At 36.0% G+C, this 14,550-nt stretch overlaps 1 protein-coding gene across 2 annotated transcripts in view; it reads left to right on the top strand.

The window, feature by feature from the left end:
- The window catches only part of PARPBP (PARP1 binding protein), a 45,445-nt gene that overhangs the window by 18,437 nt on the left and 12,458 nt on the right, over positions 1-14,550 (top strand). For both annotated transcript variants that reach the window (XM_031589740.2, XM_031589739.2), the window contains exons 7-8: positions 7,852-8,035; positions 12,014-12,192. In XM_031589740.2, the coding sequence (XP_031445600.2) occupies positions 7,852-8,035; positions 12,014-12,192 (363 nt within the window). The remainder of the gene's footprint in view (positions 1-7,851; positions 8,036-12,013; positions 12,193-14,550) is intronic.

Genomic DNA, 14,550 nt, shown 5'->3' with positions numbered 1-14,550 from the left:
GTAGGGGGGGGGCAATCACCTCCCTGTCCCTGCTGGCCACCTCTCTTCTGATGAAGCTCAGGATACCATTTGCTTTCTAAGCTGCAAGAGCACACTGCTGGTTCATGTTAAGTTTTTCATCCACCAGGACCCCCAGGTCCTTCTCTGCAGGGCTGCTCTCAAGTGCTGCTCCTTCTAGTCTGTATATGTGCTGGGGATTACTTCAGTCCAAGTGCAAAACCTTGCACTTTGCTGTGTTGAACCTCATTAGATTTTCCCAGGCCCACCTTTCAAGCCTGTTGAAGTCCCTCTGAATGGCATCCCTTCCTACCACTGTGTCATCTGCACCACTCAGCTTGGTGTCATCAGCAAACTTGCTGAGGGTGCACTCGATTCTGTCGTCAATGTCGTTGATAAAAATGTTAAAGAGCACCAGTCCCAAGGCAGACTCTTGGGGAGCACCGCTTGGCCTCCACCTAAACATAGAGTCGTTAATCATCACTCTTTGTCCATGGCCTTTCAACCAATTCCTTATCCATGGGGTGGTTCACACATCAAATCCACATCTCTCCAATTTGGAGATAAGGATGTGGTGGGAGACCACGTCAAAGGCCTTGCACAAGTCCAGGTAAATAACATCAGTTGCCTTCCCTGGAAAAGCATGCATGCTCTTCTAGAATCTTTATTTAGTCTTATAGCTTCATTGCAGGATTTGAGGAGTGTTGTTTGGTATGGAGAATAACACATATTAATGTTGGTGCATGAACACACTAACAGAACACCAACTATGTTTCTGGTAGTGAGTTCTTGAGAAGATTTCAGATGTTTTAGATGGTGGCATCTCCTGAGGGAGGGTCATTTTTAGCTTAGTGGAAGAAAGCAGAGGTAAACATTTTTGACAGTTCAGCATAAGTGTTGGTAGGAATGTGGAAAAATACTTTAAAATGGGATTATTATGATTATTTTTTGCTGTGCTTCTGTTGTGGATCTACTGAACTGCAGAACGCCAAAGGGTTCAAAGTAGTGTCTTCACCATATATCTTGTTCTGTGTGATTTTAAAAAAGTTGGCGATAAGGGACAAATGCTTAAGTTCATTGTTTGGGGTGAAGTTTTTGATATAATTATTTCTTTCCCAGATTTTTTTAAAATATGGATAAATCCACTTATAGAATTTTATTGTTGAAATTTAATTGAATATGAACAGCTGTTTTTTTCATTTTTATGCAAATAACTTGGCTACCAAAAGTAGGTTTACAGTTACTACTCTGTTAGGAGCAATTTTACTTTGTATTGTTTCTTCTATTTTCTCTAGTTTTTCTCCTCTCATAGGATGAAACTACTTGAACTCCTGTTTTTTTGTTTGTTTGTTTTTTGCATTTGAGAATAGAACTAAATTGCTACCCTCTTTGCCTATTTTCAAATTTTAAGAATGGATATCTGTTCATTTCTTAAATTCTGAAATATATTCCTAAATTTGTAGCAGTCAATAAGGTTGTGATTTCTAGCTCTTGATGCATGACTGTGTCTTTGTAACCTATTGAAGTATGTTTTGTCTGAGTACATAAATTACGTTTGTCATCTCTTTTTTCCTCAGTCAGGCATTCTTATCTGAATTTAGACATCTGTTTTTTTCTTTATGGCTAGGGCAAATGAGAGAAATCCTACGTGAATAGTATACTCTTCTTTTAGTGCTGGTTCATGCTGACGATAGTAAGCTGTTTCTTCTGTCAATTCTTATCAAATCTTAAATGTCATACGTCTTTTGTATTAAACTTAGCTGAAAAGCAGGATACTGAATAAAGATCACACAGAACCACAGAATTGTAGGGTCTTGGAGGGGACTTCTAGGGATCATTGAGCCCAACCCCCCTGGTTCTGTACAGTATATTGCACAGGAAAGCGTCCAGGCAGGTCTTAAATATTACCAGAGAAGGAGACTCCACAGCCTCTCCGGGCAGCTTGTTTCAGTGCTCCATCACTCTGACAGTGAAGAAGTTATTCCTTGTCTTAGTATGGAACATCCTTGTGCCAGTTTCTGCCCATTGCCCCTTGTTCTACTGTTGCTCACCACTAGAAAGAGTCCACCCTCATCAACATTTAGATGTTTGTTAACAGTGATGAGATCCCCTCTCAGCCTTCTCCAGAGTTCCAACCTGAAATCTTCTAGAAGATAGAATTTAGAAGGTAAGAATGGTGTTATTTCAGAGCCTTGTTCACTTCTTGGGTAGTTTTTCCTAAGCAGATTTACCAAATACTCATCTCGGCATGATAGAATTGTAGTGGGATGGCTGTCTCCTAGACTGAGGGAACTCATAGAGAACCACTCTAAGAAGGAAGACTAGGGAATACTATGTTTCTGGTCTATGTTTTACTCACTGCTGTCAGAAATTATAGAAGGGTGTTAATTTATTATTTCTGAAATTATGATCTTGAGCTGTTCGTGATAACATACCAAATTTATTTCTTAGATTGTCTTTCTTGTTAGACATTTGATGGTATGGATAATCAAAGGTGAAAAGTGGCCAATAGGTGACAGTGATCAACTGATCTAAAATATCTGGGACTTGTTCATTTAAAAAAAGCATTAACAAGGCACTAATTCTAAAATTAAACAGAGTCTGCCTGTGAAGTCTTAAGTTCAGTCACCTGAGATGCATATGGATCTCTCTAAAAGTAATACCTCCTATTTATTTCCATGGACATTACAACAGACTGAAAGAGCACAATAACACGGTTTCATAGAGCCAATTCTCAGCTACAAAACAGTATTTTTCAACATAGGCTCCTCCATTAGCTATGCATTTTTGTTGGTGATAAACAAGAGTCTGCAGGCCATGTGCATGAAAATCTGCACCAGCGAAGGTGACCCAGTGCTTCACAGCTGCTATGATGGCATCATTGCTAGAAAATGTTACCCACGCAGTCCATCTTTCAGTGGTGCAAATGGATGGAATTCAGAAGGTTTCAGAAGGTGCCAAATCTGGGCAATACAGGGGGTGTGGTAGGACAGTCCAGCCAAAATTGGTAATGTGTTTCATGGTCTTCAAACTGGTATGGCACCTGGCATTACTGTGTTGCAAAATAAAGATTATCTTCTTCTTGGGCCTGACCACAGAAGTTTAATCCGTCTGCTTAGTTGGTGTCTTGATGTAGCAATCAGAGTTGATGGTTTGCCCATGTTCATAAAATCCAGAAGGATCATCCCTTACCTATCCCCAAAAAAACAGTGCACTTTACCTGTTGAAGGCTGTGTCCTGAACTCTTTCTTTGAACTCTTTCTTCTGTGGAAAAGTCACATGTTGCCCCTCCATGGACTGCTGTTTTGACTCTGTCTCATAGTGGTGACACCATGGCTTGTCTCCAGTGATGATGCAAACAGTCACCTTCAGCCTTGTATTTGTTCAATGGGTCCTGACAAACTTGCTTACAGTGTTCTTTCTGTTCCTATGTGAGCATTTGTTTATCCCTTGTGGCACACATTTTGCTACAGTCCAATGTTGCCGCAACTGTTTCCAATGCATGAAGCCAATATTCAGCTCTGTACACAGTTCACTGGTCACAATCCACCAATTTGCACAGATGAGCTGATGGAGATACCCTTCACTTTGTGGTGTGATAGCTGTGTGTGGCCATCTGGAATGTGGCCTGTCTTTTATGTTGCTGTCACCATTGCTGAAATGCATCACCCAGCACCTCACTGTACTCATATCCACTGCTTGATCTTCATGAACATTCAGCAAGCATCAATGAATGTCAATGGATGCCATTTCTTCCACATGAAAGAATTTAATTTCATGCCTTTTCTTTATATGCAATTCCATATCAGATGCCATTTTATCAGACTGCTCCTCTGCTGCCATATGACACACAACAGAAAAATGTAATGAAATATTGGTGGGAAGGTTCAAACTCTACTGCCATACCAACACGATCTGCCTCTGATGTTACGGACCAACGTAATAAAATAGGAGATGTTACTTTCAGGATTCCCTCTTATTAACATAGCCCTGAGTTGTGTGATTGCATGCTTTTCCTCACTCACTTGCACAGCAGTCTAAACTGTTTTGGGCAGAAAATAAAAGAATTAATTGGGACTGTGGTATGAAAGATGGCGGTATTTGTGAGACCTTACTTCATGTTTCAGCAGTTAGGATGATGCAGCCCATCAAGGAATCTTCGCTGGCACAACTTGAGTCCATTCCCTCTTGTCCTATTGCTAGCTACATGGGAGAAGAGGCCGACCACCACCTCACCACTACCTCCTTTCATGTTGTTGTAGAGAGTGATAACATCTCCCCTGAGCCTCCTCCAGACTAAGTAATCCCAGTTTTCTCAGCTGGTCCTCCTAAGACTTATGCTCCAGATCCTTCACGGCTTCGTTGCCCTTCTCTGAACACGCTCCAGTGCCTCAGTGTCTTTCTTGTAGTGAGGGGCCAGAAACTGAATGTGGCACTAGAGGTGTAGCCTCACCAGTGCTGAGTACAGAGGGGTAATCACTTCTCTGCTTCTGCTGGCAGCACTATTTCTGATACAAGCTAGAATGCCATTGGTCTTCTTGGCCACCTGGGCATTCTGCTGGCTCATGTTCAGCCGAGCATCAACCAAAACCACCAGGTCTGTTCTCTCTATATAGAATAAAGAAATCTTGTTGCATGTGACTCTGATGAGAAAATCATATTATTAGAGATTTTAAAAGAAATTGCTATCTGAGAATATCAATCACAGTGGTAACTGAGAGATACTTGCTGTTAATTGGATTTGAACAGAGTCCTCACATAATATGACTTAAAAGACCAAGGTTGTGAGACTTACGCAACTTGTTTTAGAATATTTCATGTCAGCAGCCTGAGATCTGAGAATTGTTAGCAGGCACCCTGACTGGAAAGGACAAGGTTTCCCAAGTTCAGTATTACCTTAGACAAATGGTATTACTTGGTTTAATGTTTATTCTTGAATTCACTTGGATTTTGCCCTTCTCTTTCAGCATTAAGAAGAATTAAAATTCTTAACATCTGCTGATGCAAAAAATGATTTTAAGACAGATAACTTGGTTGATATAATTCCATATTGAAAACAAACTTTTACTGGCACTCTAGCTGTTAGGAATTGCAAGGTGGGTAGCAGTTTTCTACCTCATTTAATTCATATAAACATTTACTATCAAGTACTATGCCAGATATTTTACACTCCATTTACATTCAAATGGTTTTTCTAGGAAATATGAATGAGAGTAATCTGGCATTCAGACTCCTTTTCCAATAAACAAAACAAAAACCACCAGCACAACCCCCAAAAGCTGCATTTTTACAGCATTTTCCTTCTATTTTCATGCTTTTAGGTAAACTTTGCTTGAATGTCAGTAGCAGTGAAATCTTCCTAGAGGATCTAGAGATTCTCAGGTCACTTATTTTATTTCTTGAATTTGAAGTATTACATTTGCTATTTAATTTGTAAATCCACCTTCAAGGTTATTGCTTTTTGAAACATTTTTGATCCAGTGAGTTGTCTTTTCTGATGGACAGATGATGATCTTCTACTACAAAATGGACTGCTTAAATTTGAACAGTGGCCTAACCATCTCAATTGATGCTATAGATAACATAATTGATTGCCGAAAGAATGCCTTACTTGCTTTTCCAACTCACACTAGTCTGATTGTACATTATGAAACTATAAGACTTGGTCAGTTAGGGCCTTTTGTTGTAAGTAAGTTTATGAATAGCACCAAGAAGAGGTGTATACAGCATTTCATAAATTTATTCAATACTTCAGTAAAATAAAATTCACAGCATAACTTTATTCAATATCATTTCCTGTTGTAAAATGCATAAGCTGTGGCACAGTGTTTAAGTAACTAATCCACACACATTAGATGAATATTTTATGTCTTGTTTATATAATATCTGATTAAAGTATGAATAAACTTTTCTTTGCTCCAATTAGTACTGCATATATCAGATTGGGAACTGGAACTCTTTCCTGGAAAAGAAGAGGGAATATGGGGAGAAAAATAGATTAAATTAACTTATAACAGCTAAGATCCTTAGTTGGCATTGAGTAGTAGAAGCAAAAAAAAAAACAACCAAATGAATAAATAGAAAATATTTGTATCATATTTTTTCTTCCTTGGAGAAAAACTGTAAGGTAATCAAGAATTACAGACAGCACATAGCATCTTAATTAAGGACACAATTATCTTTTTACTGTGTGTCCAGTGTTATATAGAGAGTAATCATTCTTCTTCCAGCATGTACACACATTATGAATATATATATCCCTAGGCATATAGAGAAGGTCTATACTTTGAAACACAGCTTCAGCCAATCACTTCACCTGCTTGTTTGTTCTAGAGTTGTAGATTCCATACGGTATTTATGGAGCAGATACTACTCAGTTAATACAGTGCTTTTCTCATTTGAGGGTATTGTTTTGGAAAATAGCACTTTAGTCCTGAGGAAATAAAACAGTTTGGCAAGAAGTATCAGGAGGCTTGGCTAGAGTTCCTATACGTATCTCTGAGACAGAATTTTCTTCAACAGTACTCTCTTACCTCTTGACAACTTGCACTGAATGATTTTTATTTTTTTCTCCCCTTGAACTTTTCATTCTCTTGTGGTTAGATTGAACTGTGTTTTTTGGAGCAGAGGTACTCAAGCATCGGTTTTTTCCTCTCTTTAAGATCTGGTATGGTTCTTGAGCTTTGTGCTGAGGGACTTCACCTGGTGACTTTCCTTTTGGCTGAGTTCATGCATTGTGCTTAAGCTTCTGGAAAGCTAACGTTTATCTGTTTAAACAAGCCTGCGAATTCTAATGTGAATTGAATAATCTTTAATCTGTAAAAGTTAAAGCTGAGAACTGCATGGAAATAGTTGTTTCTGACCTGGAAAAAAGCCAAAAATGTTTCATATTAACTTCAGGGCTTCTAAGTTATTTACCAGGAGTTTTGTTCAGCCAGAATAATCCAAAACAGCAAGATGCCTGGCCCCATTCCTTCCATGTATTTTAACAGAAAACAATATAAACAAACTTGTTTTTCTCTGGCTCAGTCCTTGTTCATCCTTAGCCCCACACAGTTATTTTATATTTTGGATTATGAATCTAGACAGGTAGAATTTTACTTGATGGAGGTGGTCCTAGCAGGAATTCTGAGATTTCTCTTTAGGGTTTAATGTGTGCAAAATATGACTGTCTCTGTATTTGCAAGGTATCCTTTTAGGAAAATTAGGTAGGACCTACTAAGTGTGGAGGAAGTTGAAAAGTTGGCCTTGCTCTTGGCTATGGCAAAACAAATATTTTGGCATTCAATTATTATATTTTTTATGTCTGACTTCATGGATGTTTCTGGACTTAGCATAAATATACTCTATGTTTTCTCTTGATGATAAAGAAGATTGGTACTGTGTACCTTTATGTAAAAAAAATAACGTTCATTTAGTCTAATTACTAACTACTGAAACAAAATTGAAAGCAGACTGATATTTTAAAGAACCTTCATGAAACACATAATGCTCAAAATCTGAATCGGATGTTAAAATAGGATCCATATTTGTTCACTTGACAGCTTATGAGCAAAACAGTAACTATTGGTTTAAAGAAAGTGCTTTTCTTTGAACTTTATGGAAAAGTTAGTTTTGTGTTGCAGGTCAGAGTAGTACTAAATGCTGAATTCATTACCTTTTCTTATAATCTCTGTTTTTCTTAAGCAGGCTATTATGTTGGACAATGCTTCCACACTGCTCTTTGATTTGAAAGATCAAAGCTGTTCTCTGAAGAGTTTTGATTAACTGTGAAGACTAGCTATGTTCAACACTAATAGGTATACTAAAGTGCTGCCAAGATTAATGTGGAGATGACCCTCTGCCTATTTTCAGAGTCGCAGGGGGGCAAATTCTGTCAACAGTGAAGATGCATTTGATGAAAGGCCGAAGCAATGGGGATCCTTTCTATCAGGCAGTAGAGGAAGTTGTACAAGATTTGGATTTGAGGATTAAAAATATTATCGATTCACAACATGAAGTCTTGACTGCTAGCACCACTGGAGTCAGTCCAACACGGGTAATGGGACTTCTTTTGTTCTTTTTACTATTTAGCTTTACAAGAAAGCAAATGTCCTCCTGGTTTTGTTGTTCTGTGGTTTTGGTTTTTTTAAAGACTTTTATATAGAGTATTATCATTTCCTACTAATAGAGCAGTGTCATTTCCTCTACACTGTGGTTTTAAACTTGCTGAAAGACTTATACGTTAGGATTACAGTGTGGATTTCAAAAAGATGTTTTATTTAAACTTCTTACATTGAAAAAGTAAATTAAATGCTCTTCAAAATTTATTTTGTTCTTGCAGCAGTTCTAAATGTAAATACTTGTAACTGTTAGATTTGCCAGTAATTTCAAAGCAGTAGACCTATAACATTTCCAAGCAGAAAAAAGTCTTCTTGGAAGTGCAGTTAAGATTTGAGAACATGTATCTGCATTTGGATTAAAGAACACAAATTTTAATTAGCTCTGAATCAAGCATTATTAAGGGTAAGAAGCTCAAAATATGGTTGAATAGGAAAGAAATCCAGAATATGGTGAAACCTTGGCAGGGATGACGAATGAAAAAACCCAAATACTCTGTGTATGTTTTTCTCTTTCAGTATTTCAAGACACTAACACAGTTACTAATGGGTTTTTTTTTTCTTTTTTTTTTTTTTTTTTTGTGTGTGTGTGTGTGTGTGTGTGTGTTTGTGTGTTTGTGTGTTTTTTTTCTTGGAGGGAATCAAAACATTTAACATTTTAAAAGATAGGTGTGGAGAGTACACCCGAATACATGTTTTTATTTGTGATTTCTTTGAATATACTATAGATACTTTGAATCTACACAGTTTTCTATTATGATGTTTTTCTAATGAAAACATCAACAAACTTTATTTTACATTGTTAATATATATAATACAATGTCTCATATCGTGTGTTTTTGTTTAGGAAACTTTTAAAAACTGCTGAACACTTTTTGTGTCTATTCTTAGAGTGCTTAGTATTGCCAAATCACTGGAATTACCCCATAGTAACAAGACTTCCATCAGATTTTTATAGAACTGCCAATATCCTTTCGCTTTTCAATAAGAAGTAGGAGCCTCTAGATCTTAGTGGTCAGTTAAACTGATCTAAATATGTGTTTTCATGGATTAGCATCCTCATTTTACTTCATCACCTGAAGCTTCCATTACTTTGTATTTCCGTTTCCCTTTCTTGTCTTTGTCTTTTTCTTTCTCTGCTCCATCTGAAAAGTTAGCAGCCCTATTATTTCTGTCTTTCTCTTTATCTGGCTTCCTGGATTCCTAAAAAAAAAAATTTAAAGCCTTAGATTTTTTATCAGCTAGGTAAGATTCAATGCTTTTCCAACATAGCTTATGTTTCTTATTGTTTTCTATAGGTTGAGACTGTAGTCTAACAGTCTGTAGAAATGTTTCCTAGTTTCCTTGTTGAGGCAGAAGATAGTGGGATGGTTGTCAAGAAACATGGAAGTACTTAATTCTGTTAAGAACAGCATGAAGTTTTGTTAAAATGGGCATCTGTGGGCAGCTTATCTACTTAACTATATTACTATGAGTCAGTGGTCCTATGTTGAAGGTTTTCCCAATTACGTTTTTGAATTTAATCTCTCTGTTGGAAGTACCAATCTGCTTTTGAGTGGGAAGATTCTATTATAGTTCTTTGTGAGAAAACTTGAGTACATATCCAGAGAATGATGGGCTTTAAGCTAATCCTTTTCACCATATGCACCACAGTACATCCATATGCATAGTATGTACGTACAGATATAGCTAACAATATAGCTAACAGCTATAGGGATGACTGTGAGGGATGACTGTGGTCTGAATGTGGCTGATATGCTGGTTGGCTTGAGAAATTTAGTGCTCACTAAGAAAGCATGGGCAAATGTTAAGCAGTGATATCAAACTGCAGGTTTCGGTGGAGCTTTCAGTAGAAAGACATTATACTAAACACGCATAGACAGGCAGGTTTTGATTATGGATTTTGATAATAAAAGATTTCCATGCATTTTCCAAATGAATTTGAACCGTGAAGAAAAATTGGAGTGTCTGTATTGCTCCATTAAGATTTTAGGACAGCAAAGGTTAAATCTCTGCTGAGTGTCATATATATCTCATTTTGTTTTGTTTTCTTTAAAAAGAATGTTGTATTTTTTTTTTAATAATGCTGTAATTTTTCAGAAAAAAAAATATCTGTATTCAGAGTAAGTTCTGCCTTTGATGGGATGGTATGGTTTTTCATATGGAAGTAATTGACTTGTTACTTTAAGTACAGAAATTGTACTTGTAAATCTGAACTTAACTGTAGATCTGAAAAGGATGCCTCCAGCAGCTCTTAGAAAGACTGGCACTACATAAAATATACTTTGGTTTCTCTTCAGGTCGTATAAAATATACCTGAAAAGAGACATTTTGTTGAAAAAATATTTGCTTTTTCTCCTATTAGTTTTCTTACTTCGTTGCTCAGTTTTTCTGTAAATATCTGTTTTATTAAAGGCTAAAGCTGTATAAAAAAATCAGTATTTTGTGCAGAAGGAAGCATTACTTTTCACTGAAGACTTCATGAGTGACTAATAGCAATTGTGATTAATTTCTTCCTTAGAAATTTACTGCTGTAAATTGAATACAGTTGGCATTTCTGGAACTGGCTCGAATAGTCTGGAGTAGTTAATGGTTACTTCCCTTGAAAGATTAATAAATAGTTTACTTGAAAAAATATTTAGAGTCATTATCTTAATAATGAACAAGATTTTTGTGGCAGGGATTTTTATCTTGCCTGAAGTTCCTATTGTTTTTTGGACAATAGTATTTAGTACACCAAGCTACTGTTGTAGCAGTACGTGAGATTTCTGAAGGTCATCTTTTGGCAGTTAGGAAGTTATGCTATATTCTACACATTATTATTATTACATTTTCTTTGTATATAATCAGTCAAGCTGTTGTCAAACTCGTACTTTTTTCATTAAGATAAATTTAACGTGACCCACATGGCGTTTTATAAAATTCCATGATGTGGATGATGTGGTGATGTAATGACTGAAGAGGTCCAGAATAAATTTTGAGGAAATTAGATGTTACTGAAATAGACCAATTTTGTAAAATCAAGTATAACGACCATTTCTGTAATTGCTATTTCTAGCTATTGATTATAATTTATAGTAACTGACTGACGTGTTGCTAAAGCTTCTTGAAAGCTACATACAGTAATTGATATAATCAAATAGGGAGAGAAATAGAATTTTTGATCTTTTCAAGGCTGTGTTGAAAGCAGTTAACTGATTAAAGAAATGCAGTTTGTTGCCTGTCCTGTTCTAAACAAAGTTAGGCTACTGTATGTTTCTCTGAATTGGTAAATAAGAAAGACTGTGGTTTTTAAACCTTAATACTGTGTATTTAGCACTACATTTGTTTAGAAAACCCCTAGAACTTTACAGAGAAATGTTATAAACTTGCAACTCTAGCAATCCTATGAAATTCTGCATCTGCTGGCTATAGCATTGAACTCTTCCAGATGTGAATTGTTATTTTCTTTAAGTACTTTTTAATTCTTGTGGAAAACTGAGGAATTTATCGTGTTACAAACAAGAGGGGATTGTACTTCTTGCCATATCTTGGTGGAAAAATCACTCTTAACAAGATGCTTTTGCAGATTCGGTTACAGGAGTTGGACTTCATTAGAATGTTTGTGTGGCACTCAAGCTGGTTGTAAGGAAATAATATGTTAGTTTCAGCAGCATGGTTTCATCACAGATTTGAATATTTGTTTGATTTGCTTTTCAGTGTATGCCTCTAGTTGGCAATGATCTAAATTCTACTCATTCCTTGGGATGAAAAAGAATCTTCCGTGTAGTCATGTTATTTGATAGATTCTTACTGGGAAAGGGGAGGAGAGGGTTCTTGCATCCTCTGCTGTTATTAGTTGCCTTTGGAATTGAGCTACTGATTTCACTTTTTGACCTTTCCTGAAGTATGTTCTCTTTAATTTTATTTACTTTCAGCCAAAATTGCATTCCATAAACCATGGCACTGCATACTGTGGTAGAGACACCATAAAAATCTTACTAGTTCTTCTTGATGAAGAAGCAGTCAGCACTCCTACCCAGAACAAAGCGGAATTATTATATGATGATGTAAACTTAATTATGTTTGGAAGCACCTCTATTTTGACACTCTTCAGGTGAGTACTAGAAAACTTTTTGTTCGTTTATAAAGATTTTTACTAACTGATTTAAAGCACTGATATTTCGTACACTAAATTTGCAGCCTGTTGGGAGCATAGATGTAAAAGGAAAGCATTCTTAGGACAGCGTCAAGATCTCAAAAGTATTCTACCTCCTCATCTTCATTTACTGTTATTTTCAACATGCTTTTGGAAGGCAGATTTTCTGGGCTAGTATGTTTCTGGGCTGCACAAGACCTGTGAATGGAGTATTCTTTGCAACTAGTCTTCCAAATACTCATCTATATTCTTAGTTCAGATAACGCGTGTTCAGTAGCTGACTGTATTTATATTCAGATTGAAAATTCCTCCTTCATCTAACTTTAGTACAAGATATTTTGGGATGACAATCTGTTTTCTTCCTACATAGTAATTATTTGGTAGAGACTTTTCTAAATGGTTAAATAGATTTTCATATTGTGATACACCAATCAGTATTATACAAAGGATGTTGAAACAAATTCATGTGCATGAATATTTATTGGTAGTGTAGTTCATGGCATACATTGACTGATGGTCAAATTGAGAGAAAGAAGGAGAGGAAAGGAAATAGAAAAATTTCTCAGTGATCAGCTGGGAAGTAAAGCAGCCTGGGTTTCCAGACAAGCACTGTCTGCGGTACAGCAGTCAGTTCCACAATAATATTACCCATGATAACTATACTGTTTTCATAAGGACCTGCTAAAACCCACTGCTGATTATCCCTGCTTTTTTATGCCAATACAGGTGATTTCAACATCTGTTCATTAAGGCCTGGACTGCATGGCTAGTTGTTTCTTAAGGTTTTTGCATGCCCATTTTTGGGTTCCCAAATACAAAAGGAGAACTACAATGAAAGACTGTGAAAAGTGGGTAATTAGAGATGTTTCTTATGCTGTTGGCAGTTGCTTTACGTGAGAACCCACCAGTACAACACTGTCAGAGTGTGTCAGTGCAAGATTAATAGAATAGGAAAAGAACAAGATAAAAATCTGGGCAAAAGGATGCAGGGATGTGAGTAGAAATCTCAGTTCCGGATACGTGTTCCATAGCAATACAGGAGACAAAGGCATCTATAATACCGTGAAGCTGTTGGTTACTGATTTTATTTATTGATTTTTAATGTAAGAACTTTGTCACCTTCTTTGAGTCCTAAACTGAAAGACAGAGGATCCTAAATTAAGGAGAATTTGGTGGTTCTTCCAGATTTATAGTTCAACCTCTTTTATGAAATCAACCAAACTATCACATTCCAATAAAGTTCAGAAAAAAAATATTTTTCCATTATTTTTGATTTAGGAAAATTAATACATGTTGCTTTTAAAATTGTTTTTGTTAAATTAATAAACCTCAGTCACGATGTGTTTTATCAAAATGAATAGGAACATCAAAGCTCAACTGAAGTTTTCTGAATTAAACATTGCTGTTATTCACAGCTAGAAATTTGCTTTCTTAAGCAACTCTTTAAAATGGAATAAAAACCTCTTATTTCTGAATAAGAGTGTCCACCGAGTAAAGATGCAAAGCATTCATTTGACTTGAAATCTTCTCCTTGTAGGTGCAAGGAGGTGCTGCTATGTAGAAATGTATATGGTAATCTACACAAAATTCTTGTTTTCTTTAATATTTTCTGTTGATGCTCTTGTTTTAGATTTTATTTTTCATTATATCAAATTTTAAATGCTATTTGTTTACATAACATCTAAGTAGAAATAATTGTGGAAGCACACAAAATATTGAATTTATTGAATTAATATTAAATTGTTGTTTCAGGAGTACAAAACTTTGCAAAGCCTAAGAAGAAATACGTGAACTTACAAACAGCACCTGTTCTCAATTTTTATTTAAATCTTTGTGTTCCACCTTTCTGTAACAGTTTATACTGTAATCCTCCAATTGCTCTGCAAATGCTAAACATTTTAATATCACCTAGGATAGTAACTAAGGTATCTGTATTTCATCAACATACAGGCACCTACAATACAACCCTTTTTTGTTAATACTTCTCAAACATTTGATCAACAGTGTCTACAGTCTTTTGCTGGTCCATATAGTTTAAAGTAAGTCTGAAATAATTTACAGGATAAATGGCAGTAGGTTTGACAGTAAACTTCACTGTAGCGAAAATTATTTTTGCTAATCTGATTCTGTGTAACAGGTTGTCACCTCATATGGTAGCTTTATGGTTTTAGATCAAAAGGTAGTTTTTATTTTGAGGATTTTCACAATATTTTTTTGTTATCTCTAGTGATTTTACTACTGAAGAATCCCAAAATATTTTTAAAGTTTTTGGGTGTATTTGTCTACAAAAGTTGAAAGAGCACTGTTACTGTTCAG

This window comes from Phasianus colchicus, chromosome 1 (genome assembly GCF_987193195.1).
Source record: "Phasianus colchicus chromosome 1, bPhaCol1.hap1.1, whole genome shotgun sequence".
NCBI lineage: Eukaryota > Metazoa > Chordata > Aves > Galliformes > Phasianidae > Phasianus > Phasianus colchicus.
The sequence above is the reverse complement of the archived record's forward strand: the minus strand, read 5'-3'. Positions and strand labels throughout refer to the sequence as shown.